Genomic DNA, 27,960 nt, shown 5'->3' with positions numbered 1-27,960 from the left:
TTGAGGGCAAGCTTGGGTAGCAATGGTAAGATTGTTCCTTTGCGACCGGAAGAAACAGCCTCCTTGCAAAAAAAAAAAGGGAAGGCTGTGTATGGATTCGACCCTCCCCTAATGCTTGTAGAGCGCAGAGCCTTGTGCACTAAGGGAGCCCTTTTATAAAAATACGTTGTTCACTCAAGGAGGAAAATAAATCACAGCTTTCTTTCAAGGGCTTATCGCTTATTTGGAATTTCTTAACACTTTTCCAACATTACTTTTGAACACACACACACACACACACACATATTTACATAGGCATATTTTATATGAGTATTGCAACTTTTTTAAACATTGCATCCAACATTACTGGCTAAGGTTAACATGTGGTATCATAATACAACTAAGTTCTATTTCATCTGATCTGGTTCTTTTCTTTGTTCTCGTTATTACTTCTTGCAGTGGCTTTCTATTAGAAAAGATGAGAATGAATTGGGCCAATTTTCTGCTTGGAACATAACAGGGACATACAGAGGTCTGTAAATTACGTAGTTGTGAATTTCATCATCTACTTAATGCATCTTTTTGTTTCTTCTTAATTGCATTATATGTTCTCCTGTTTCGAGGGTGTTCAAGTAACTTCCATTTTTCATTTTGATTAGTCAGGGAAATTTCTTATTATCTTCTTATTTATGCCTTACTCCTTCATTTAAGTTTGTCTGACTTGATTTCTATTTAAACATCTATCAACCAGATTTTTTTTGTTTTGTTTTACTGGCTTAAGATAGCTGTAGACAAACGTTATGATGTTTTCAACTAAAAAAGAAAACAATTCTTTTAGTTGTTTGCTGCATTGAGATCCAACTTGAAGGTTAATGTAAAATTTTAATATTCTGACTCCTAAAAATTCAAATGCTATATGTATTTATGCATATGATTGATGGTGAAGATTTTAGGTTATAGAAGGACTTGACCACAAACACATTGGTATTTGCCACCTTATTGCATGTCATGTACCGCCTATATAATAATTGTAACAGAATAACTAACTCTCATGCCACACATGCTGGCCAGTGGCGCGGAGGCAAGTTGCGCTTGGCGGGAGACTTCAACTTGCAGTGGGAATCGGTACAAATAGAAACTGATCCCACCAAAGAGCTCATGAATGAATTGAATCTCGAATTTCCCTCTTAAATTTTCCCTCTCTTTCTCTCGTTCTATACTTCTCTCTCTCTCTCTCCCTACGGTTAAACTTCTATCATAACTCCAAAATTCTTTGCGGAATTCTTGAGAAAACTCTTGCTAGATCTGTTAAATCTGACAATTTGGTATCAGAGCCCATCCGGGCCAGTTCTGATTAAAGTGAATTTGGAAAGATGGCAGAGGGTACCAGGATGAAGAACATGGAGATGCAGCTGCAGCAGTTTGGCTCCACAATGTCAGATCTAACGACGAGGGTGGATCAGCTGGAGCTTGGATCCAATCGCAACCATGAAGCAATCATATCCATTGATCGCAAACTAGATGGAGCAGTCAATCAAATATGTGAAGAAGTGGGAGCGCAGATCAGGGAGCAATTACAGGGGTTTATGGTGATGTTTACACGACAGCACCAGGTAAGTCTCTCGCCTGATTTCCCTCCTCGAGACAGAGAAGAATCGATTCTTCCCAACCATGGGACGAATCGAAGGAGGCCGGGAACATCCGAGATGGAGGAGGATCAACTGGAAATAGGAGAAACTGCAGTCGGACGAAGACAAGGAGTAGTTGGGGTCCAAGGTCATCTGGGAATACCCATGCCTAAATTGGATATTCCCATGTTTGATGGAAACACCCCTAGATGGTGGGTGAGGAGGTGTGAAAGAGTCTTTGAATGGTATGGTGTGCCGGAGCCGCAGCGGGTGACTTTAGCTGTAGCCTATCTCAACGATGCAGGGGATGATTGGTATCAAGGATGGGCCAAGGTGAAAGAGGAGTGCCATTGGGCAGAGTTCACGGTGGAATTATGTGAGAGGTTCGGAGAAAGGGGAATAACTGATGTAGTAGAAGAATTCAATAAAATTCGGCAAGGAGGATCGGTGGCGGAGTATCAAAGGAGGTTTGAAGAGTTAAAAAGCATTGATGCTCAACCACAATCCGTATCTCACAGAAGGATATTTTGTCTCGAGCTTTATAAGTGGATTGAGTGAGGAATTGAGACCTATGGTGAAAGTCTTGCAACCAAAGACCCTTAAACATGCCACAGATAGTGCTAGGTTGCATGAGTTGACAGTGGAAGCACTTATAAAAAAACAGAGGTTGCTGAATAGGGGAGGAACTCACAATGTGTTGACTCCCGTGGGAAGGAATCAAGGAAGAGATAATTTCAGGGGTATGCAGGAGATGAAGGGCTTGCCATCGATGGGTCCTAAAGTACCAGGGGATAGATTAATAGAACAGAGAAGACAGGCTAACCTTTGCTTCAAATGTGGAGATAGGTATTTTCCGGGGCATCAGTGCAAGAAACAGCTGCTGTTGCTAGAAGGCGAAGAGGACAGTCTTGAAGAAGAGAATGTAACGGAAACACAGGATGAATGAGAGGAAGATAATGGAGAAATTTCACTGCACGCATTGCGGGGATTGGCTAACAACAAAATCATTAAGGTGGAAGGAAGAGTGGGGGAATACAAGTTGATGATTCTCATAGATAGTGAGAGCACCCACAGTTTCTTGGATGAGGAAACTGCAAAAATTGAAATGGCCCCTCATTAGTACACAACCTCTCATAGCGGCGATAGCAAATGGAAGTAAGGTGGTGAGTAAATCTGCATGTGCTGAATTTTGTTGGGCCATGCAAGGAGAAAATTTCAAAACTGATCTTAGATTGCTCAAATTGGGGGGCTGTGATGTGGTCCTAGGAGTAGATTGGATGAAGCATGTGAGCCCCATATGCTTTGATTTTAATAGGATGGAGGTGACATTCGAGAAGGAGGGAAGAAGAATGACTATAGTGGGGAGCAAAGAAGTGGGAATGTGTAAAATGATTACAGGAAAACGGCTGCAAAGGATACTGAAGCAAAAAATGAGCAGTGTGGCCCAACTCTTTTCCATTCAAGCACTTGAAGAGGAAGAGGAGGAACCAGTAAACGCAGGAGAACTCAGGCTGGTGGTCAGCAGTCCAACCCAACAGGCATGGGAGGTACACCAACTTGACTTACTTGATTTACTTTTGGTTGAATATGAGGATCTTTTTAAAGAGCCTAAGACCTTACCTCCACCTCGAACCCACGACCACTCCATCATCCTGAAACCTCGAACAGAACCCTGCAACATCCGAGCCTATCGTTATCCTCCACCACAGAAAACATAAATAGAGAAAATGGTTAAAGAAATGCTGCACCATTCTCTCATTCAACCCAGCCATAGCCCGTTTGCATCCCCGGTTCTATTAGTTAAAAAAAAAGATGGAACGTGGCATTTTTGTGTAGATTACCGACAATTGAATGCTCTAATTGTTAAAGATAAATTTCCCATTCCCCTCATTGAAGACCTCCTAGATGAATTAAAGAGTGCCACCATTTTTTCTAAATTAGATTTGAGGGTAGGCTACCACCAGATTAGAATGAACCCTCAAGACATTCATAAGACAGCTTTTCGAACCCACCAAGGCCATTACGAATTCTTGGTAATGCCTTTTGGTCTCACTAATGCTCCAGCCACTTTCCAATCCTTAATGAACCAGATATTCGAACCGCACCTAAGAAATTTCATTCTCGTATTCTTTGACGACATACTCGTGTATAGCCATTCTTTTGACCAACACCTTACACACCTCAAGGTTACTTTTGAGATCCTTCGATTCAACCAATTGTATCTTAAGAAGTCAAAGTGTTCATTTGCACAAGGACAAGTTAAATACCTGGGCTATATCATATCAGGAAAAGGGGTTAGCACTGATCCGCAAAAGGTGGCAGCTATGCAGGCATGGCCCAGACCGACCACTCTCAAAGCACTAAGAGGCTTCCTAGGCCTGACCGGGTACTACAGGCGGTTTGTGAAGGGATATGGAATGATAAGTCGACCCCTAATGCAGCTGCTTAAAAAGGAAGGGTTTAGATGGGGGCCTGAAGCGGAGGCAACTTTTAAACAGTTAAAACAAGCCATGGCACCAGTATTGGGATTACTGGATTTCAACAAGACCTTTGTAGTTGAGACCGATGCATGTGATAATGGTATAGGTGCGGTACTGATACAGGAAGGCCGACCCATAGCATTTCTCAGCCAAGCACTAGCTCAAAGACACGTGGGCTTGAGTATTTACGAGAAGGAATTTGTGGCAATCTTAATGGCAGTGGAGAAGTGGAGGCATTATCTAGAGGGTAGTCAATTTGTGATCAAGACTGACCACCAGAGTTTGAAGTACCTGCTGCAACAGAAACTCCACACACAGCTACAAAAGAAGGGTATGGCAAAAATGATGGGACTTGATTACATTATACAATATAAGAAGGGCAAAGATAATGTGGTGGCAGATGCTCTTTCAAGATGTCAGGAGCAAGGAGAGGTAGCAGCCATCACAACGATAGTACCAGGATGGTACCAGGAGGTGTCCAATAGCTATGATGCAGACGACCACATCAAAAGGATCCTCGAGCAATTGATCTTGGATCCTAACAGTAGAATAGGATACAAGCTACAAAATGGAGTGCTCCGGTATAAGGGAAGGATAGTAGTGGGAGACTGTCACCAAGTGAAAGACAAGATCCTTCAGGCCTTACATGGGTTTGCTTTGGGAGGACATTCAGGAATTCAGAATACTTACCACAAGGTAAAACAACTATTCTTTTGGCCTAAATTGAAAGACATAGTAACTCAGTTTGTAATGACTTGTGACACTTGCAAACGGTGCAAGTATGAAACTGTGGCCACACCAGGGTTACTGCAACCTTTAAGCATTCCGGAGCAAGCTTGGGAGAGTGTTTCTATGGATTTTATTGAAGGTCTTCCCAGATCAGAGAGTAGGGATTGTATATTGGTGGTGGTTGATCGACTTACAAAATTCGCACACTTTATTGGTATATCGCACCCTTACACCACTCAGGAAGTTGCATGAGTGTTCCTTGAACAGGTTATCAAGCTACATGGTGTTCCTCGCACCATAATATCTGATCGGGACAAGGTCTTTACCACCCTTTGTTGGCAAACGTTGATGAAATCAATGGGAATCCAATTGAACATGTTATCCGCCTATCATCCTCAAACGGATGGGCAGACCGAGAGGGTCAATTAGTGCCTGGAAAATTACCTACGATGTTTGTGTTTTCAATAGCCTAAGAGATGGTATAAGTGGTTAGCTCTAGCCCAGTGGTGGTACAATTCTAGTCGCCACAGTTCCATCAAAATGTCACCATTTGAAGCTCTCTTTGGGTACAAACCTCCCCTACTTTCGACCCCACTTGAGCTAACTAATGTTGTAGCAGTGGATGACCACCTTCAGCAGAGACAAGAGTTATTGCAACAACTAAGACGCGATCTGGTTATGGTACAAAATAGAATGAAATAGCAAGTAGACAAAGGTAGAAGCGAAAGGGAATTTTTAGTAAATGACAAGGTGTATTTGAAGCTCCGATGCCCTCAGATAAAGGCCATCACCGACAAACCTATAACCAAGTTTAGCCCAAGGTACTACGGCCCTTTTCCCATTTTAGTGAAGGTGGGCAAGGTAGCCTATCAACTGTAACTACCAGACAGCTCCCATATCCACCTAGTATTTCACGTGTCTTTACTCAAGAAATACATGGGGGGTCAACCAGCGAGCCTTGAGCTACCAGTGGGGACCAAGAACCAAGAACCTATAGCTGAACCAGAAGCTATCCTCGACAGGCGGGTCATCTACCTGCAAGGGGCGCCCTTAATTCAAGTACTGGTCAAGTGGCATCATCTGCCCATGGCGGACAACAAGTGGGAGTACCTTCCGGACTTACTTCAGCAATTTCCTAGGGTAGCCAGTTTACTCTGTATTTCTTGAGGACAAGAAATTCCTCAAGGGGTGGGTATTGTCATGTACCGCCTATATAATAATTGTAACATAATAACTAACTCTCATGCCACACATGCTGGCCAGTGGTGCAGAGGCAAGTTGCGTTTGGCGGGAGACTTCAACTTGTTGTGGGAATCAGTACAAATAGAAACTGATCCCACCGAAGAGCTCATGAATGAATTGAATCTCGATTTTCCCTCTTAAATTTTCCCTCTCTTTCTCTCGTTCTATACTTCACTCTCTCTCCCTACGGTCAAACTTCTATCATAACTCCAGAATTCCTTGCGGAATTCTTGAGAAAACTCTTGTCAGATCCGTTAGATCTGACAATGCATAAAGTTTAACCTAGTCCAGTAATGATTCATCATAAATGCTTTTTCCTTGAACAAGCTTAGAATTGCAGAAGACTGCTCCATAAATTTCACAGTGTCATCTTTTCTTTTCCTTTAGTGCCCTGTGGAATTTTCCTGCTGAGGTGAACATTTTTGCAATACAGATTGGCCGTCTCCATTCAACATATACTTTGATCAATGGCATAGTTTTTGAAGTTCCTTAGCTTTGTCTTAGACATAAGGGTCTGAAGGAAAGGCCCCCCCCCCCCCTCCCCCCGCGGGTTCAATGTTTGTTTTCTTGTAGTGCTTCATTGTGTTGACATCCATCATTATCTTTTGGCAAGTTTGTTCTGTCTGCTTTCTACCTTAGCCCTACAGACACTGACTTAGGGGATCCTAGTTAGCTCCTCCTGGATAAGGCTTGCATAGCCTTCGAATGGGTTATAAAATAAGTCAAGAAGTGCGTGACAGCTTTAAGAGGTGGATATAAACCTCTTTAGTCAGGAAGGTTCAACTAGGGGAAAGGGGTGGGCCATAGTAATATAAGTTGGAAATCAGGAGTCATTTGCTGCCCTATTAGTCAGGAAGGTTCATATCTTCCTTGCAACGTGAGGGGTCTTCATGACTTCAGTAAGAGTTTGGTGTTTGACACATTTCAAAATTGAAGGGGATCCTATGCATATAGATAACCTAATTCATTCAATTCATCTTTTCAATTTGCCCCATTCACTTGTGGCTTTAATCTTTGCTTATTTGGCTGTCTAATGTAGTAAAAATAATTTTTGACTCTCATATTAAGTATGTGTAGAATCTGTTGTTAATCAGGTTGCTTTGGTGGCTGAACATGCACACTGAATGTGCCAATTTTATGATATCCGTGTTATGCTTAGTTCTTTTCTGGAACTGATTTTATACTTGTTTTGGGCTTGTTGATGCAGGGTCTTGGAGGTTCGTAGATCCTGCAAATAACTCTTCTCGGTTTCGAAATTTTAGGAAATCAAATGGCAATTCTGTCTTTGAGTTAGTTAGTACGCCAACAAAAATAAATGGGGTACATTATGTTCAGGTTAGGAGGTCATTTCATTTGGTTACTATGGTTATTTTGTATCCATCGTTTGTTACTTTTGTTATCCTTTCATTGTATGAATATTATTTTTGAATTAAGGAAAATATTACTTTTCCACAAATCATCATTTCTTCTGTTGTTAGATCATCATTTCTTCCAACAATGTACAGAAAGCTATAGTTTGAACAGTTGAAGCTGTTAGAAAATGAGTCCTAAAATTTATATCAAGCTCATAACACTCTCCTTACACATGTAACTGTCTCCCTCATGGACTGGGGCAGCTAATAGAACCAAGCATGGGGCACCAACCCATGAGCGAAAAGAGTGCAGCAGAAAATAATGGAGATGAAACGCAAAGATAATGAGACCTGAATCCATTGCTGCGTTCAGTTATAACTTTGGTACCGTGTTGAAACACCCATATCCCCAATAACTGAAGGGTTGGGAAATGATCCCAATAATGTATATAAATCTCCCTAACATGTAATGAAATTTAATCAATTTAGCAGAAAATAACATGGGGCAAGAACAAAAAGAAATGCATTTGTTACTTTTCAGTTAACTCTCTGAAGACCATTTCATCTTTATTATATTGATATATGATGCTGGGATCATTCTAACAGTTGTTATTGTTTCATTTTGAACAAAAGTGAAACAAGCTGAATAATGGAAAGCTTACTCGAGTAATTGGGAAATTTAGTTGAGTAACTTGAAGGTTTACTTGAGTACTCAGGAAGACTTGTTTGAGTAATTTAGAAGACACTCGAGTAATTGGGAAGAATTACTCGAGTAAAAAAGAAGGCTTACTTTATTACTTAGGAATGCTTTCTCAAACTTTTATTGAACTCAAGTTTGGTATGTATATACATGAAATCATGTAAAATATCTCCTAAAATACACAAACAAATTTGAACTAGTCTTAGACAATAAAGTTAATCAACGAAACTTTGATCTTTGCTGGAATTATCTTAAGTGAACTGTCTCATCCCTTCCTTCTCGGAACCTTATCACCTTATCACTTTTAATCTTGTAATCCTCTCTTATCTCTTATCACTTCATCTTGTAAACTGCCAACAACCTTATCACTTGGTTCTCGGCCATGATAGAGATAATCAGGATTCGTCTTTTAATTTTTCCAACACATTTCATACTGTTTACCACAGGGGATGATTATTTTTCATGATGTGTTTGACAATGAACATGAAGTTGGTGGTGCTCAAATCAGGGTAGAAGGTGTGTACATATGGCCTTTCAGACAGCTTCGAATGGTGGCCAGCAGGTAACTCTCCTGTGTGATGGTCAATTGGTTGACAGTCTGACATTTCTTCAAATTTATTATCCAGTTGTGAGTTCCTCACTGTTTTGATCTTTTTTGCCTCTAGTTATTCAAATTTGACCCTTTTTCAATTAGCCTAGATCTGCTTCCATCAATGAAGGATATTTTGAATACTGAATCTTGTCCGCAAGCCCATTACAGCAGTACAGTGTCTCCTATCTGATGCATTCCTTCAAAACTCCCCGCATTCTAAAAGTTTTATCTATAGTCTGATTTACATATAAGTTTTTATGGTCCCTATTGTGTAAGAATGTGGTTAAGCTAATGCCCTAGCTTGGATAATGTTATTGTTATCATCATTTTCTAATATCAGACTAATCAAGTGGATGCAATGACTGGTGATGTGTATGTGTCAGGCTGAAATTGGTGGCAGTAATTTCTATAATTATTATTTGCAATAATCAAACCAAGGTTATTACTCTGTGTGATCGTAACACTGTTGAGACTTTATCTTATTCATTATAATTTTTGGATGCAAGTCCCTAGTTGTGGAAATTGGTTTGGAACTTGTTGCATTTTAAGAAAATCAGGGTTTTGTCTTGTATAGATATTTTAATTCAAACTTAGATGGTGTAACATTTGAACTATTATACTCATTCCTTGCTTCAGTGACATGCCTTTTTAACTAGCTTTCATCAGGAAAGTAACTCAGAGAAAAGTAAAGCAACACACTGCTTAAGAAACAAAAACTAAATGCATTCAGTCTGACTGAACTCTTGTCCTCTTAGCGATATCTTTTGATTTAACTTTCAAATTTTAGTCATGGTCAGAAACATTTCCATATGTTCAGAAGAAACGTGACTTGGGATAGCCTTGGTCAATAGTTTAACTTTGTCATATGAACATGATTGCTTAACAGTAAGTGTGCATCTCACAGCTCCCTTTTTTGCCTTATTTTTTGCATCCATAACAAGTATTTATGTTCATTTTTGATGTCACTTGTATTTGGGATCAGTGATTCAAAAAGATGGAGAAATCCACGAGGATGTCGCACATAGAATTAAGACAGGTTGGCTAAAATGGAGAAATGCATCGGGGGTGTTATGTGATGGTAAAATCCTATTAAAATTGAAAGGAAAATTTTATAGGACAGCTATAAGACCAGTCTTGCTGTATGGCTCAGAATATTGGGCAGTCAAATACCAGTATGAGCAAAAGACGAGTGTAGCGGAGATGAGGATGTTAAGATGGATGTGCGGACATACAAGAAATGATAAAATTAGAAATGAAGTTATTCGTAATAAGGTCGGAGTAGTGTCAATCGAGGAGAAGATGAGAGAGACTGTACTAAGATGGTTTGGTCATGTGAGAAGGAGACTGAGAGACGCTCCTGTGAGGAGAGTTGATGAAATGGAACAATTAGTCACAAAAAGAGGTAGAGGTAGACCCAAGAAGACTTTGGGAGAGACATTAAAATTTGATATGAAATATATGGATCTAAATGAGGATATGACAAAAGACAGAAATACATGAAAGTCTAGAATTCATGTAGCCGACCCCACATAGTGGGATAAAGGCTGGATATGTTGTTGTTGTAATATTCTCATAATATGTTGTCATGACAGTAAGTTAACCATCCAGTAGAGAGGTTTTGCAAACTTTAATATGGTTTGCCTGATTTTCTTGTTTAAATATTTTAAGTTCACCGTTAGTAATACTCAAAGCTTGAGGGCTGCATCTTAAGCTGAAGATTTCATCAGGTTATCTAATTACAGAACTTATATTTTAATAATTTTATGCTTGCACACTGTTTCTTTGCAGTGGGAAAGAGGGAGAATTCGGCCAAGAAGAAGATTATATATTGTCCAATCCATACCACTTGGTAGCCTCTATATCTTTTCCTTGACTAACATGCTATCATGATAGTCCTGTGACAAATTTTTATTGCATTACATCTAGCTGTGCTAGTAATGTCCTATATACTTGAAATTTGGGATGTGAGTCTAGATATATAAAATTATGTTTTCCATCAGTTAGGCACCAATTTAATATGAATCAATGAGAATGCAATATGGAAATATAAAATTACCTTGTAGTTTATTTGGTTCAGAACCTGAAAGGATATTTCAGCCCCATATAATGAATGAAAGATATTCAAAAAGTTCTCATGAATTAAGAATACTCTAGAGATAGGAAAATCTAGCAATACTCAAGAAGGGTCAATCCTTATGTTGAGGCTATTAAGACTGTTTGAAGTCTTTGAGCTGCTGATTAGTAGTATTGTTTTTGTTTAGTAGTTGTTGTCTCTTGTAGTTGGTTGTGTTATGTTTTAAGATGTTATTAAAGTAATAGATCAGTTGTATAAATAGGTGGTTCACCTATCAATAACATTCATTGGAATGAGGCATTTTTCAGAAAGCTCTCCTTCACTTTTGTTTCTCTCTCTCTCTTGTTATTTTCTGATTTCATTTTACTTGATTCTATTCAAATTACACAAAGGATCTTAAAAATCCTATATTATTATTGCCGCGACAGACATATAGGAGAACAAGGGAAGAGAGAGCTAACGCAGTAAAAATTTATCATTTTCAATCAGAAACAATGAAATATCCTTGCACCTATCTGAAGATGAATCACGTTATAAATATTTACCAACAATTACTAACTTTGCAAGTTGTCAATTTCTTTAAGATGGAATGTCATTATAGTAAAATGAACTGTTAGAAATTAACAATAGCAACAACAATCCGAAGCCTTAACTTGGGTTGTTGCTAACCTTTGTCTCTATGTTCGTTAGTTCATTCTGGATGCATTTGCCTGATGTACTTCCCTGTAAAATTTGGTATTATGTTATTTTGTCAAGAGGGTTTTCTTACACTGGAAAAATTATTTTTAAAAGAAAACTTTACTGTGCTTTTTTAAAGAAAAATTTTCTTGCATAAAAACTCATGAGTTTGCTAGTCCCAATTCTGTCATAGAATGCATTATCTATTCACTGAGTCGTTGACTCTTTCTGTTATTTTTCTGTCTATTTCAAATCCTAGGTTGGCATTAGAATCAATGAACCTGTCTATGTAGAAGCACTTTACTCCTTTTGGTAGGCCCTACTATTGACCTAGTGAGACAATGGTTCACCCAGGGTGACTGGTGCCTGTTTTGGGTTGTTACATGACAGATATGAAAGGTTGTTTGGTGGGGCAATGAATCGAGATTTAGACTCTAATTCCAATTTGGTACAGAACCAAATAAGAAGAGAAAAAGGAAAGAAGAAGAAGAGGAGAGAGGAGAAGAAGAAAAGAGAAGAGTTAAAGAGGAAGAATACCCAGGAAATATAATCCAAATATTGTAGTCAAATATCAATAACCAAAATTTGAAAATTTACTAGTATGGTATTTGTAAATTCACAAATCCTAACAAGCAAGGAATCTACATGAAACTAAGAAACAAAAACATAAGATCCTAATTTCTTACTAAACTAGGAATCCTAATTAAAGTAGAAAAAAAATTCCATTCTTAAAAACTAATATTCTGAAATAACTAGAACTATGAAATTGTAAAATAATCAAATGTATAAAATTTTAAAAATATTAGACTCTTCATCTCTATCTCTTGGTCTACATCAATCACAAGTTAGTCCAACTGTCAACTAGGGATCCTTTTATTACTCCCACGATCTCACATTGTGTCATTACCATTGTTTGGGGTTCAAGCTGTCAGAAACACATTGGTCAAATTGGGACTCTCTCTCTCTCTGGTGATTGCCTAGCTCTCTCCCATCCCATCTTTGGTGGTCCAGGTTCCTTGATAGCTTTCATGCTTCCGTCTCATTGCATCAAGATATAAGTACATACGGAAAATGTTTCTGATATGGGAGAAATTCTTTATGAAATTAATCAATTGAAGAAACTTTTATGAAGAAGAATTATTCTTCATGATGCAAGCTGAACCTGTAGGTCTAAAAAAAAGTCCAGCAGAGGAGATGAAACATTAAGGTTAGGAGATGTAACAAGTGCGGAATTCACTCTAACAAGGAACAATTAGAAGAGTTAACTAAACACCAAGAGGCTATAGTTTTATAAGGTTTTTATAAATTTTCAAATTTTCTAATCTTCTCAACAAGAATCCTTTAATAGATAGTGTAAATAACTTTATTCAGATACAAGGGTAAGTGTCCTTATTTTTCTTATCAAAGAACAATTGCAAGATGCAAAAATAGATATTAGATTAGATATATTCATATTTGATCAAACGCAAATTTGAAAAAATTATTTGTTAAGGAAAAGGATTGACACTGAATTCTCTCAATGGTTTTACATAAAAATTTCTCTAACCATTAAAAGGTCTATCAAGGGAACCCTATCCAAAAAGTTAGTTGTCCAACCTGAGCTAATGTAAAACCAAATTATTTCATTTTGTAAATTATCAACATGTAGAGGACACAGTGTGGATCGCATTTAACACACAAGAAATAGAGATGCAACCTGAGTCACATAATTTATCAGTGGAATGGAAAAGAATCATTGAATTAACAGAAATGAACTACAAGATCTCAATAAAATGGTATTATAGAAATAATTGACTGAAGACCCTTTGACTGAAAAGATTCAAAGATAGCGGGGCAATGATTGATTAGTGAAATTTATTCTTCCCTGGCATATGATTTGTGGAGTGATGCAGTCTGGGAAGTTCCTCCAGCTCAGTTTTATGTGGTTGTTTATTCTGTTAACCTGGACCAGGTTGCATGCTGCGAAAAGATATACTCGTATAAGCTGATGGAAAACATTAAGCTACTTCGTTTTTCATGATCCTTGGAATATGTATACCCATGAGGATTTCTGATGTACTTATTTTATCTTTTGAACAGCTTGGAGTTTTCTCATCTCAGGTGTTCCAGGAGTCTCCTAGAGACAAGATTTGGAAGAGAAAACATTGTAATTTTTTTTCTATACTTCTTACTTTTTAAGTTTGTTTTATCCTTGCCTTGGGTTGATTTTAGTTTTACTTATTGCAGCACCCATGTTTGACATGGAGAAACATTGTAACATAGAAATTGCTGCTCAAATTTCTCGTGTGTCCACCCAAAATGGTATCTGAGTTCTCTCAGTTTATGGATTCTTTCTTAATTTACCTTCTCTTCATTCCATGTATTTTATTTGCTTACCTGCATGACCATAAATTTCTTGTGCTTGTCCTGGTCAGATTTTTCCCTGCACGTGCTGCTAGTAATGCCAAATGCTACATCAATAGGGCAGTGTTTTCAAAAGCACTAAGCGCACTTAAGCACAGTAAGTCTATGGAGCTTAAGCTCAAAGTGAAGCACACAAAACTGAAATAAAGACTATAACTTTTATAAGCATATAAAATATGAACTATTAAAAAAGCAATCATTAAAAAAAAAAAAAAAAAACTAAACAAGGAGGAGGGCTGCAAATTTATCAAATAATAAGATATCATTTTTCATTTATATTTTATACTTGTTTACAAGTTCGTACAATCATAGCAAAAAAACATAAGGAAAAAGAATCATCCCTAATTTACAACAATCCCAATCAATCAATCAATCACTAATTTGTAGCAATCCCCAATTAGTCAATCCCTAATTTACAACAATTAGGAATCAATCACCAATCCCTGATTTATAGCAATCAGGAATCAATCATCAATCCATAATTTACAGCAATCAAAAATATATTTTCTGATGATTAAAAAAAAGAAACCAAGATCATTCTGAAGTGCATTTTTAGCTCTTTGAAGCTTAGGTAAAAGCGCAATTTAAGTGTGCTTCAATTGAACTCAGCTAAGGACGCTGAGCTTCATACACAAAAAGGCCAAAGCATGCTGCATTTTGCTCTTAAAGCGCACTTTTTTAAACACTGCACTAGGGTATAGTTGCTTTATTAGTGTGAGTTGTAGTTCTTGTCAGCAATAAAGGACCAAATCCAGTTCCTATTCTCGGTAAAGAGCAAATCAGTGAAATCAGTGATTGATTGATATGTTTCCTAAAATAAAGATGGTATTTTTGATTTAGAAATCTGCTGTATATTTCCTATTATTGGCTGTATCTTTTAGCTGTTGTATTTTAGGATTGCTTTCCCATCCATTCTTGTAATCTTTCTTATTAGGAACCTCCTGATTTAGGAAAGGAGTTTTGTATATATATTTTGTCCTACCCGTCTATGGGAAATAAGATTCAAGAGAAGCATTTTTTCATCTTTCTTGACATGGTATCAGAGCCCTAGGTTTCTTTCCTTACAGATTCCTTGGGACGTTTTTTTTGCCTATCTCTTTTAGTCTTCTCTCTACTCGTTCCTCACTCAGAGGCTTAGTTTACGATGTCTACCATCCAAAATTCTACTCCTGATTCAGCAGATTCCAGCCATACTTTGGAAACTCCGATGGCTGGAACTCAAAATGGTGGCTCCGGAGGGGAACTACAGAATCTTCAGGTTGCTTACCGATTGAATGGTAAGAACTATCTAAAGTGGTCACAGTTAATTCGAACTTTCCTCAAAGGAAAAGGAAAGCTTAGTCACTTGCTGGGAACTGGCCCAAAGGAGGATGATCCGGCGTTTGGAGCATGGGATGAAGAAGATTCTTTGGTAATGTCCTGGCTCTGGAATTCCATGATTCCAGAGATCAGCGACACTGTTATGTTCTTGACAACAGCCAAAGATATTTGGGACGCCATAAAGATGACGTATTCAAAGGTTAAAGATGTGGCTCAAATCTACGAGATACGGACAAAGGTGGCAGCAACTAAACAAGGTACAAAGACCATTACAGAGTATGCAAACTTGTTGCAGACCCTTTGGCAAGAACTGGACCATTATCAGTGCTTGCAAATGAAATGCAACGAGGATGCATCACCACACAAAAAATTTGTTGAAAAAGAAAGGACGTATGACTTTCTAGCCGGTCTCAACATAGAGTTCAACGCGGTAAGGGTACAAATCTTAGGTAAAGAAGATTTACCTTCATTGAATGAAGTAATTTCTTTAATAAGGGCAGAAGAAGGAAGAAGGGGTGTCATGTTGGAACCTCCTTCGATGGAAAATTCTGCTCTAGTATCCTTGAAATCTAATAAAGGGTATAAAGAAGAAAAGAAAGCGGTGGACAGAGACACTCTATGGTGTACCCACTGCAAGAAGCCTAGGCACACCGTAGAGAGGTGTTGGAAGCTTCATGGCAGGCCACCACTAAAAGGAGGAGCAGTACGAAATCCAGGACAAGGGCAGGTGTATATAGCTAACTGCCAACAACAACCTGAACCTAAGGATCCAAATCAAGGAGATGGTTTTGAGCTCAATAAAGCTGAGATCGAAAGGCTGAGAAATTTTTTGGGATCCCTCGACAAAAAGGCTGAAAAAAGTACCTGCTCTCTTGCCCTTACTGGTACTTCTTCCCCTTCTTTTTCCCTACATGCTTCAGAAATTGCACACTACAATTCTTGGGTCCTAGATTCTAGAGCTTCAGATCATATGACTCATTTTCCTCATGTTTTCATTACTTATAACCCCTATCCTAGCTCCAAAAAAATCATGATGGCAATGGCTCCTTGACCACTGTTGGTGGCTTAGGAGATGTTCTTCTCAATGAACATCTCACTCTTAAAAATGTCCTACATGTTCCTAAACTACTTACAAGTCTCATATCCATCTAGAAACTTATTGAGGACACTAATTGCAGTGTTATTTTTCATTCAAATGTCTGTGAGTTGCAGGAACTGGGCAAGAAGAGGATGATTGGGCTTGCTAAGGCAAGGGCTGGACTTTACTATCTTGCAAAACCGAGTGGACAGGACAATAAGGAGGGTACTTCTCTTATGTCATACTTAGCTCAGTCCAACCGAGATCTAGTTTGGTTACATCATTATCAACTTGGTCATCCATCTTTTCTAACTCTTAGGGTGATGTTTCCTGAGCTATTTAGAGGTCTAGACATTAGAAGTTTACATTGTGCTGTGTGTGAGTTTGGAAAACATAAAAGAGTGTCATTTCCTCTATCTAATAAAAGAACCGAGTCTCCTTTTACTTTAATACACAGTGATATTTGGGGTCCATCAAGTGTTCCCAATATTTCTGGGGCAAGGTGGTTTGTTATCTTTATGGATAATTGTACAAGAACAGTGTGGTTATATCTGTTGAAAACAAAGGCTGAAGTCAGTAATATGTTTCCTGTTTTCTACAACATGGTTAAAAATCAATTTGGAGTTGGAATAAAACGATTTAAGTCAGATGAGTCGTCTATCTATTTTCTTCCAACAGAATGGCATTATACATGAGTCGTCTTGCCCCTACACTCCTCAACAGAATGGTGTGGCTGAAAGGAAGAATGGCCACCTTCTAACTATTATTCGAGCTCTCTTGATTCATCATAATGTCCCTAAACACTATTGGGGAGAGGCAGCTCTAACAGCCACCTTCATTGTCAATAGACTGCCCTAAAAAACTCTTGGGTCTCAAAGTCCAATCCAACTGTTAACTAAACACTTTCCTAATTTTCATGTAACCAGTTGTTGGAACCCCAAGGTATTCGGGTGTGTGGCCTACGTTCACATTCCTACAGTCAATCGAGGAAAATTAGACCCTCGTGCACAAAAATGTGTGTTCATTGGATATTCTCCTACTCAAAAGGGATACCAGTGCTATCATCCTCCTTCAAAGAAACTCTTAGTGTCAGCAGATGTAACTTTTTCAGAAAATGAGTCCTACTTTGGATACTCGAATGCTCAGGAACAAAACCTATCATTCTCTAACCAGGACCATTCTCCCATTTCTTTTGGTCCTAACCTATTATCCTTCCCTACGTCAGTGTCTATTCCAGAGGGTCCACTAGGTATGACATCTGAGGAGCCTAATCTAGAGACTCTTAGACTACTACAGGTATATTCAAGAAGGACAAGACTAGAACCTACTCCTATGCAAGCTTTATCATCCACGGCTAGCCCAGGTCTTACCACAGACAACACTGACAATTTAACCAATCCTTCTGACCAATCACCAGGTAATTCTCTTTCTAATCCTATAATACCTGCTGATAGCCCTGCTAAATCTACTGAACTCTCTCTTGATACTTCAAAGAGTGACCTTGATTGGCCTATTGCTCTTAGGAAGGGAACCCGAAACTGCACTAAACATCCCCTGCATCTATTTTTATCTTTTTCTAAGTTGTCATCCACCCACAAAGCCTTCCTTACCAATCTCCATACAATTCCTATACCCAAGACCTTTTCTGAAGCAATAAGGGATAAGAATTGGAAGGATGCCATGGAGGCTGAGATGGCAGCCCTAGAAAAGAACCAAACATGGGAACTTGTGCAATTACCTAAAGGGAAGCATCCAGTGGGCTGTAAGTGGGTGTACACAGTGAAATATAAATCTAATGGGTCGTTGGATAGGTATAAGGCACGGCTGGTGGCTAAGGGATATACTCAAGTGTATGGGGTAGACTATCTTGATACCTTTGCACCAGTTGCCAAGCTAAACACTGTTAAGAGTCATTTTATCTTTGGCTGCTAACCTAGGCTGGCCATTACAACAATTCGATGTGAAGAATGCGTTTTTGCATGGGGATCTAGAGGAAGAAGTGTACATGGAGATATTGTCGGGATATGGTCCAACAACACAAGAGAAGGTAGTTTGCAAACTAAGGAAGGCCTTGTACGGACTAAAACAGTCCCCAAAGGCCTGGTTTGGCCGGTTCACAAATGTGATGCTTAGTTTGGGCTATAAGCAAAGCCAAGGGGATCATACTTTATTCATTAAACACTTGGCTGTAGGGGGAGTGGCAGTTCTTATCGTGTACGTTGATGACATTGTTGTCACTGGAAACGATGAGGAAGGAATATGTAAGCTAACGGAGTGTTTGGTAAGAGAGTTTCAAAATCAAAGAATTGGGGAGGTTGAAATATTTTTTGGGAATCGAAGTAGCTCATTCAAAAGAGGGAATCTTCATCTCACAACAGAAGTATATAGTAGACCTTCTCAAAGACACTGGGTTGCTTGGCTGCAAGGCAGCAGAAACTCCTATTGAACCAAATCACAAGCTAGCAGAAGCCTTGGAAGATGATACGGTTGACAAAGGGTCCTACCAAAGGCTGGTTGGGAAATTAATTTTTTTGGCTCATACTCGACCAGACATAGCTTATGCGGTTGGAGTAGTTAGCCAATTTATGCATAATCCAAAGGAGACACATCTAAAGGCAGTTTATAGGATCCTACACTACTTGAAGGGGACACCTGGGAAAGGTATTTTATTCAAGGAAGGAGAAACCATGACTCTTGAGGCTTACACGGATGCTGACTATGTAGGATCCATGGTGGATAGGAGGTCGACGTCGGGTTATTGTACTTTTCTAGGAGGTAATTTGGTAACATGGTGAAGCAAAAAACAAAATGTGGTTGCTCGATCAAGTGCAGAAGCTGAATTTAGATCCATGGCCCTAGGGATGTGTGAACTTCTATGGCTAAAGATATTGTTGGATGATCTTAAGATTCAATGGACAGCACCCATGAAGCTGTTTTGTGATAATAAATCAGCAATTAGCATTGCCCACAATCCGATTCAACATGATAGAACAAAGCATGTTAAAGTGGATAGACATTTTATAAAGGAAAAATTGGATGATGGTTTGATTTGTACTCCTTATATTTCTTCAAATGAGCAACTAGCGGATGTACTAACTAAGGGACTTCCGGCTGCTATGTTTCACAGAATGGTAAGTAAGGTTGGGATGCATGATATCCACTCCCAATCTTGAGGGGGAGTGTCAGCAATAAAGGACCAAATCCAGTTCCTATTCTCGGTCAAGAGCAAATCAGTGAAATCAGTGATTGATTGATATGTTTGTGATATGTTTCCTAAAATAAAGATAGTATTTTTGACTTAGAAATCTGCTGTATATTTCCTATTATTGGTTGTATCTTTTAGCTGTTGTATTTTAGGATTGCTTTCCCATCCATTCTTGTAATCTTTCTTATTAGGAACCTCCTGATTTAGGAAAGGAGTTTTGTATATATATTTTGTCCTACCCATCTAAGGGAAATAAGATTCAAGAGAAGCATTTTTTCATCTTTCTTGACAGTTCTTCATAATACAAGTGTTAATGATTAAATAATCTTTGTGGGTACTTATCAGATCAGGCCATGTTTCACAATCTCCTCATGTCGCTGTGCATTTCTCATTGTCAAGCCTAATCTGGTGATACATGGACCACTAGTATTCCTTCATTATTCCCTCCTTGGCTTGAGTTCAAGCTGGCTAGAGAAAGAATATATGGGTCTGCCAGGATTCCCGAGAACATTGCCATCCATTTACAAAGAAGAGCACTCAGATCTTTCAGCTCAAGTACACTATCTAATTTTTAGTATACCTCCCCACCAAACATGTCTCTAATTTGATTACCCTTGTCTCAGCCAAGTATATTACCTCCTAGTGACATTTATCTCATGCTATTTGGCTTTACAACCAAACATTTGTAGGACATTTCTGGAGGTAGAACCTAGGAACTCTATGCTTAACTACTTTGGATTACTCCTGTACCCTCAAGCAATGCAACTATAGGGAATGCTTTAGCAAAAGTGTGATATCTTATATCTTTCTTTGTTAATTTAAATTCAAGTCAAATTTTGGCCTCCCTCATCTCCTAGCTTTTTTGCCAATAAAGGATATTGGCTAGGCATATGCTGGTCTTTGTTGTGCATGCCGAGACCATCTCAAGTGGTTTTTTCTCATTTTATCTTAAGTAGATGTAAAATCTTTCATCCTGGGATTCATCTGTTCTCAATTCATCTCTCTTGGTTTTTTCACAAGCCTCTTTAGTATATCTTGATTACATTTATTTTGTTCAGATATTTCTCTATTGCTTAGCAGTCATTCAAACTTCTTGGTTTTGCATAACCATCCAAAAGCACTTCTGGAAAAAAAAAAAAAAAAAGAAGAAGATTCTCCGAAGTTCATCATCACCTCTGGATGTTATGGAAAAATATAAATGCATTGTTTTTGCTAGATGGGGATATTTCTTAAGGCTTCTGTCATGTACCTAGCTGCTAGGCATTACATTGTGACACGTTTGTAATAATTGGTAGCTATAGTCGTTAGCTATTTCTTTTGATTGGAGGGAAATTAGCTTGCTGGCGGCATGTGCTGGCAACGCTGTCTCTACAAGTGGGTAGGCAAGTTGCTGATTCTAGAAGGGATTTGGGCAACTGTTTTGGCGCTTATCCCCAGCTGAGCAGTATAACTACTCTGTCTCAGCTCAATTGTAATCATCCTTGATAATTGAATCAGCCATTTTTCCCTGTCAAACTCTCTCTCGTTCTCTCTCTTATTCTCTAATCTTTCCCTCCAAATTCTCAAACCCTACTTTCCCCTGCAATTCCCCACGAGTTTCTCTCCTAATTGGAGAGAATTCTCATTGTTAGATTTCGGATTTGACAGCTTCTTGTTGGATCTCAATCTTTAATCTTGGATTCAATCCTAATTGGAAGAACATAAATGTTAATGCAATCCAAGCTACTATTAATTTAACCTCTTTCTTCTTCTTTTGTTTAGCTCTGTCGTATGGTATACAATGTTGGATACTTAAGTACCAATATTGCAAAATATGAGCGTTATTGGTTTGGAGATATTACGGTGGATGTGTAGTCATATAAAAAAATGTAATTAGAAATGAAATATCCATAATAAGGTTAGAATGAAACTTTTTAAAGATAAAAGATAGCAGATGCACTTAAGATGATTTGGACATTTGAGATGAAGACCAATAGACATATCTGTGAGGGGAGTGGATGGAATGGAAAAAGAATTCTAAAAAGTAGGCATAGGAGACAAAAGAAAATTTGTTAGGAAACTCTTAAGGTTGACATGGGATATAATAATCTTATAGAAGATTTGGCCATGGATAAAATTGGCAAGTTGGAATCCCTGTAGCTGGCACCACCCAATGGGTGGTGATGGTATATAAACAAGCAATGTCAAGAATATTGAATCCAATTCCAATGAAAGCAAAAAGAGTCCAAACTAGAAAACTTGTCCAAGGAAATATTGGCAAAAGAAGACAAGGGAAGTGTCAAGATCCTAGGGTTTACCTAGGGTTTATAAGGGAAACCTGAAAGAATCTGAGGGAAATAAGACCATGAACAGAGAGAATTGGAGGGAGATAACAGAATGGAGGAGGAAATGTAGTCAGAACAGAACAAAAGAGAGAGAGAGAGAATTAGAGAGAAACGAGAGAGATCAGACTTGAGAGAGAAATCTGAGATTCAATTATCATTCATCTATATGACATTCTCTAATTGATCTACCCTATTTATAGGCTGTTCTATCCTATACAACTGAAAGATACAAACTGTTAGAGCAAAGTACAACTAAAGAGAATTACATATAATACATAATTACTACTATATCCTTGAGGGATCCTTGGGGTCGTGACAGGAAGAAGGAACTGAACACACTAGAGAAAAGGTGAAACAAGGATAAAGTTCTCTAGAGTAATTTGGGAACCTTACTTTATTTACTTTAATTGTTTAAGTCAACAAATGATTATTCAACGGTCACTAATAAATACATTTTTAATAATATCCTTACAGAATATATTGAAACTAAGTAATATTACCTTTCTTGGTGTTTTGGCTAAGATCTAGTGTAGAAACTAAGTAATAATTTGTTTAATCAATGAATAGAAACTTTTCTAATTAAAACAACTTCATCTTGGGATTATAGCAATTACAACACCATTATATTGTATGGATACTAAGCCTTGTGATTGCTATATTAGATTGTTAGCTCTTTAGAAAATTTCACAGAACTTTGAGTCCAACTTTGTCAGTTGTGTTAAGACACTCGACAGCTCTTGAAACTAATTCAATATATAGAAAAATACCTGACTTACTCTAAAGTCGAGATCTCAATAAACGCCACCCCGAACTGTCGAAATGCTCATTCAACTTATGGAGATACCGATCATACAAAATCTCAATGTCAATTAATGAAAGTGTACACTACCAAAGGTTAAGTCCTTAAATCCCTTAGAGTTTATACATACTTTGCTCTATGTAATGGGATGAGATTCAAATTTTAGGCCTGACAGTTATAATAATATTGATTCCATTCTCAGCGTATTCTACTGCACACAATTGGCACCAACACACTAATCTACAATCTATCCATGTCTGAGATAAACCATTCCTGCAATTTAGAGATTATGTCTCTTATGTTACCCGGGCAAGTTTTTTTGGTCACTTTGTGACTAAGAACTCTATTTTGAGATGTCAGTATCCAGATAGATCATGACTCTCCATGTATACTTCTCATGTGTACATATGCTATTCTTAACGTACAAATTGTTGAATAATATATGCCATGCATATTTTATAAGTGCAAAATATATATGCTGAAGGGCTGATGACCTCTTCCACTTGGTCAATTTTATAATCATGCCAACATTACTAACTAGCCCTTTATTCAGACTTTGCTTTTTACAAATTTCATTATTTTTGTTTATATTTAGTTTTTACGAAACATCTTAATTCTGAAGTTATTCTCCAAAGTTCTAACTTAGCATTTTTCTTTCTTTTGTTTCATCCGCTAAAATAATATCGTCACTATATAGTAACTGAATGGTACCTCATCCTATGCACGTGCAGTTAATTCATTTACAACTACTGCAAAATGATGAGGTTGAAGTAGGTCCTTGATATGAATCTGAATTACTAGAAATATCTACTGATACAGCTATTGCAGATATGAAGTTCAGCATCCAGAATGTGTCCATATGGATTAAACATCTTGTTTAATTTTCTGTCTTGTATTTTGAGAATTGTATTGTCATTTCAATTGCAATTAGAAATTATGACTTCTAACTTCCATCAAGTTAATTGCTGATTAGGAATGTTTCACTCATTTTGAGCTGCTTACATTCTTGTAGATGGTGATCATGATCGTTATCATATTGAAGGATTAATGGAAAGTCCTTCAGTTGACGATGATGGAGATTGCTTCTCCCCTGTGCTGTTAAATGCTACTGCTATTAACATTGAGGTTTATTACAACAAAGCAGTAAACTACACCTTGATGGTCACTTTTGTATCCTTCATTATGCCTTTAGTCTTGAAATGATAGGCAGAATAGAATTCATAGCTGACTCCACCTAGTGGGGTTAAGGCTTGCTATGTCATTGCTGCATTATGTGTTAGTCTTCTGACTTAATCACATTTTTATCACTACTTTCGGTTTGGGTTCCTTAATTGCTAAATGCATCAGGTTTCATTCCTTCAAGTTCTTTTGTTAATACGACAAATGGAACATAGCAACACACAATCAGTAAGATTTATTTTCTCTTTCATGTTTGATACCTTTTTTTTCCATAAATTCTACTCTGCTTGATATTTGATCTCAATATTCTCATTGCATCTAGATAGTATATTTTACACCGTCTGGCGTCTGTATACTAAGTGATACTTGCCCATATTCCAATGCCTTGCAAATATTTGAAAGCAAAATAAATGTGTTTATATCATTTATTAGGGAGCTGCCAAAGTTTCGATATTAATGATCGGGCAGCAAGCTATAATGGATGCTTATCTTTGCCTTCTACACCTGACTGCGGGGATACTAGTTGGTAAGTGTAATAGAAAGTTGGATTTTCTTCTTTTCTGTATTTTTTTTTCCTATTTATCTCAGTAGTTTCACAAATCAAATTATGTTATTTTTTAGTGTGATTTCTTAATGCCTTCTAATGGACTTAGAAGAGGTAATTGCTGAGTCCTTTGATCTCAAATACAAATCACACTTTTGGCCGGCCTTGTATAGAAAGTTATTATTTGCATGTTGCACGCCAATCACAAGAACTAACAAAATAGTTCCAAAATTTATATGCTAATATACCATGATTTATGATTGTTGAAGTGTAAGTATATAGTAAGGGGTATTATTGTAATTAGGGTCTTAGTATATTCCTGTATATATACCTTGTCTATATATTTTAGAGATATATATTATTTTATTCCTCTACATGCTATCAGAGCCAAACGCTAACCCTAGCTAGTATTGTTGCTGCCGCCTCTGTTGACCTGGCCAGTGCTGCTCACTGACCGCCGTAGTCTTCACTGGTGCTACTCACTGCAATTCCCAGTACTTCGCCCCTGCAGGTCTGCTTCACTGCTCACTGAAGCTGTCAACTTCACTGGCGCTGATCTCCTCACTGGTTCTGCTCACCACAATTTGCCTGCAGATCTGCTTCACTCCTCTGATGCCATCGACATCACCGGAGCCAATCTCCCTACTGGTGCTGCTTGCCATGCCTTCCAGTGCTTCCTGCCTGCTTTCAGTGGTTTGCAGACCTGCAGATTTGGTGTAGATCTGCTTTGCAATTGCAGATCTGGTTGCAAGTTTGCTATCCCTTGCTTTCTAGGTGATTTTCAGACTTGATTTCTGGCTCTCTCTTTCTAATTGTTGTATTAGGGTTTGTAATTATCGTCATGCCTTCGTCAACTCCAAGTCTTCATCCACGACTGTCTCATCAACATCAACTGTTACTATTCCCCAATTGGTTTCTTGGGCATGGACTTGAAGATCATTAAATACATACCATCTCAACCATTCCTGAGAATAATTGATCTCTTTGGTGAAAGGTGGATGTGTGCAGTTACTTAGTTTGATGTGGTAGATTGTTGAGCCCACTTTGATTCCTATTTTTTGACCTCTTCATGAGTATAGTTCCTTATGGACTCATGCTCGTGAGCTATATATGAGTGACATCACTCGTTTATACGATGTGATTGGTGCTCTATTTTGTCTTCAATAGAATGATTTAGACATGACCATCTATCTTGGTAAGGTCCAGGCTTCCATTATTGATTTTAATGAACTAATGCCTTTTGATACTGATGTGAAAAAGCAATAAGATAGGATGTTCACCATTCTATCTCCATGGGATTCGATCGAAACTTGAGTCGATTAAAACACAAATTCTAGATAGTGCCTCTCTTCCACCTTAGGTATTTGGGCAATTACTTTAAGTTTCTTTAATTATTGTTAATCATAATCCCTCTCTACCTATAGACCACTCTACTCTTGCCCCTACCCGGGCCAGTTTGCCTCCTAGTCATGGGGATACCTTAGGTGGATGTCCTGGTGCTAGTTGTCGTGGTGGACACACTTGATTCCATTGTTCCTATTGCAATCGTATTGGTCTTCTTCGAGAGACCTGCTATAGCTTACGTGGTCGCCCTCCTCAAATAACATTGCCCACATTGCTATTGGTACTTCAGAGGGTTAGGAGGCTATCACCCCTAGTGCTTATTCACTAGCGACCATTTTTGAGGGAGAGTATGCTCAATTCCTTAAGTTCTGGGCAACACATCAACCACTTCACCTATCACATCCCTTGCTCACATTTGGTAATCTCATTGCTTGCTTTACAAAGTCCTTATCTTGTCTTGGTCCATGGATCTTTGACTCTAGTGCTACCAATCATATGTTTGGTAATCATGCACTCTCTTCTCACATCTTCACACCTTGGGGTCTTTACCTATTGTTACCTTGGTTGATGGTTCTCAAGCCTTAGTCTAGGGTATTGGAAATGCATAACCCCTTCCTATTTTACCCCTATCATTTTTGTTACATTTACCATAATGCCCTTTTAATTTGCTTTATTTTTAGTTAACTAACTTATAATATGAATTGTTTCATCACCTTTTTGTCTAATTCTGCTTTTGTTCAAAATTAGAGGACCATACAGATTGGTATGGGGTATGAGTCTTAGGGACTCTACTATTTGTCTTGACTTACTTCACCAATGGCTTGCATGACTAACGCTTCACCATTACACATCCATTGTTGACTAGGGCATCCATCTCTATCTCATCTCAAGAAGATGGTTTCCAGTCTATCTAGTCTTCCTACTTTAGAGTGCAAGTCTTGTCAACTTAGGAAACATAGTCATAGTTCTTTCCCAAGTTGAGTCAAGAAGCGTGTCAATTCTCCTTTTTCAATTATCTATTTTGATGCATGGGGTCCAAGTCATGTTAGTTCAACAGAAGGTTTTGCAGGGGGTCAAGAAGGTTTTGTTATTTTGTAACCTTTATTGATGATTTGTCTTGCACTACATGGTTATATTTAATGAAACATCATTTCAAAATGTTTTCTGTCTTTACCGCTTTTTATGCTGAAATTCAAACTCAATGTAATGTGCCTATTTGGGTCCTTTGTGGTGATAATGCTCTTGATTTCTGTAAACACCCTTTAAATCTTATATGACATCAAGAGGGATTATTCACAAAACCTCTTTTCTTGGCACCCCACAGAAAAATGGAGTTGTTGAACGAAATAATTCCCATTTAATCGAGACTACATGTGCATGTTCCTCTTCCACATTGGGATGATGCTATCTTAATAGCATGCTACTTGATTAATCGGATGCCCTCTTCTATCCTTAACAACCAAGTTCTTCATTCCATTCTTTTTCCTCAAGTTAACTTGTATTTTATCCATCCTCGTATATTTGAGTGTACTTGTTTTGTTTATCAGCTGCCCCTAGTTGTGATAAGTTGGCTGCTCGTTCTCTCAAATGTGTTCTCCTTAGTTATTCACATCTTTAAAAGGGGTATCCATGCTATTCCCATGAGTTGGTTTGCTACTTTGTTTTTGCTCATGTAACCTTTTTTGAGTTCCTTCCTTATTTTCCTCTATCTTTTACATTGCTCGAGTCGGTATCGCCTAACCTACCATTGCTTGTTCCTTTTCTTGGTCTTCCCTTTTCTTCTCCACCCTCATCTTCATCACACCTTGATTACCCTAATCTTTAGACTTATCAGTGGTGTCCTTAACATGAGGACCCTTTGACAGGGCCCGTCATTGATAGATCTATGGAGCCCTCAATAGACTCATCTTGCGTGTTGATTAGCCCTTCCACCTCTAATTTGTCTCTCACTGTTTCTAATCTTTACTTGCTTGTTGCTCTTCGTAATGGTACTTATTGTTGCATTATTTAACATCCCATTTCCAATTTTGTTAGTTATCCCATCTAGGTTGGTGATGCTATGGTTGAAGAAATGTCTGCTTTACATTTTAATGAAACTTGAAACTTGGTACCTCTTCCAAAGGGTAAGTCTATTGTTAGATGTTGTTGGTTTTTATTGTCCAGGTTGACCCTGATGGCCACATCAATCACCTTGTAGCTAAAGGGTATACTTAATTTTTTGGCCTTGATTATGGGACACCTTTTCTCCTATTGCCAAGATCACCTCTGTTCATCTCTCCTTGTTGCTTGTTGCTATGTTTCATTGGCCTC

At 38.1% G+C, this 27,960-nt stretch overlaps 1 protein-coding gene across 1 annotated transcript in view; it reads left to right on the top strand.

Annotated features, from left to right (window-relative positions):
• Positions 1-27,960, top strand: part of LOC127792073 (transmembrane E3 ubiquitin-protein ligase FLY1-like) — a 53,632-nt gene that overhangs the window by 2,778 nt on the left and 22,894 nt on the right. The window contains exons 2-10 of the mRNA XM_052322403.1: positions 439-511; positions 7,266-7,393; positions 8,557-8,672; positions 10,491-10,551; positions 13,534-13,600; positions 13,681-13,755; positions 23,596-23,753; positions 23,931-23,990; positions 24,195-24,288. Coding sequence (XP_052178363.1) covers positions 439-511; positions 7,266-7,393; positions 8,557-8,672; positions 10,491-10,551; positions 13,534-13,600; positions 13,681-13,755; positions 23,596-23,753; positions 23,931-23,990; positions 24,195-24,288 — 832 coding nt within the window. The remainder of the gene's footprint in view (positions 1-438; positions 512-7,265; positions 7,394-8,556; positions 8,673-10,490; positions 10,552-13,533; positions 13,601-13,680; positions 13,756-23,595; positions 23,754-23,930; positions 23,991-24,194; positions 24,289-27,960) is intronic.

This window comes from Diospyros lotus, chromosome 15, assembly GCF_014633365.1.
Source record: "Diospyros lotus cultivar Yz01 chromosome 15, ASM1463336v1, whole genome shotgun sequence".
Taxonomy (NCBI): Eukaryota; Viridiplantae; Streptophyta; class Magnoliopsida; order Ericales; family Ebenaceae; genus Diospyros; species Diospyros lotus.
The sequence above is the reverse complement of the archived record's forward strand: the minus strand, read 5'-3'. Positions and strand labels throughout refer to the sequence as shown.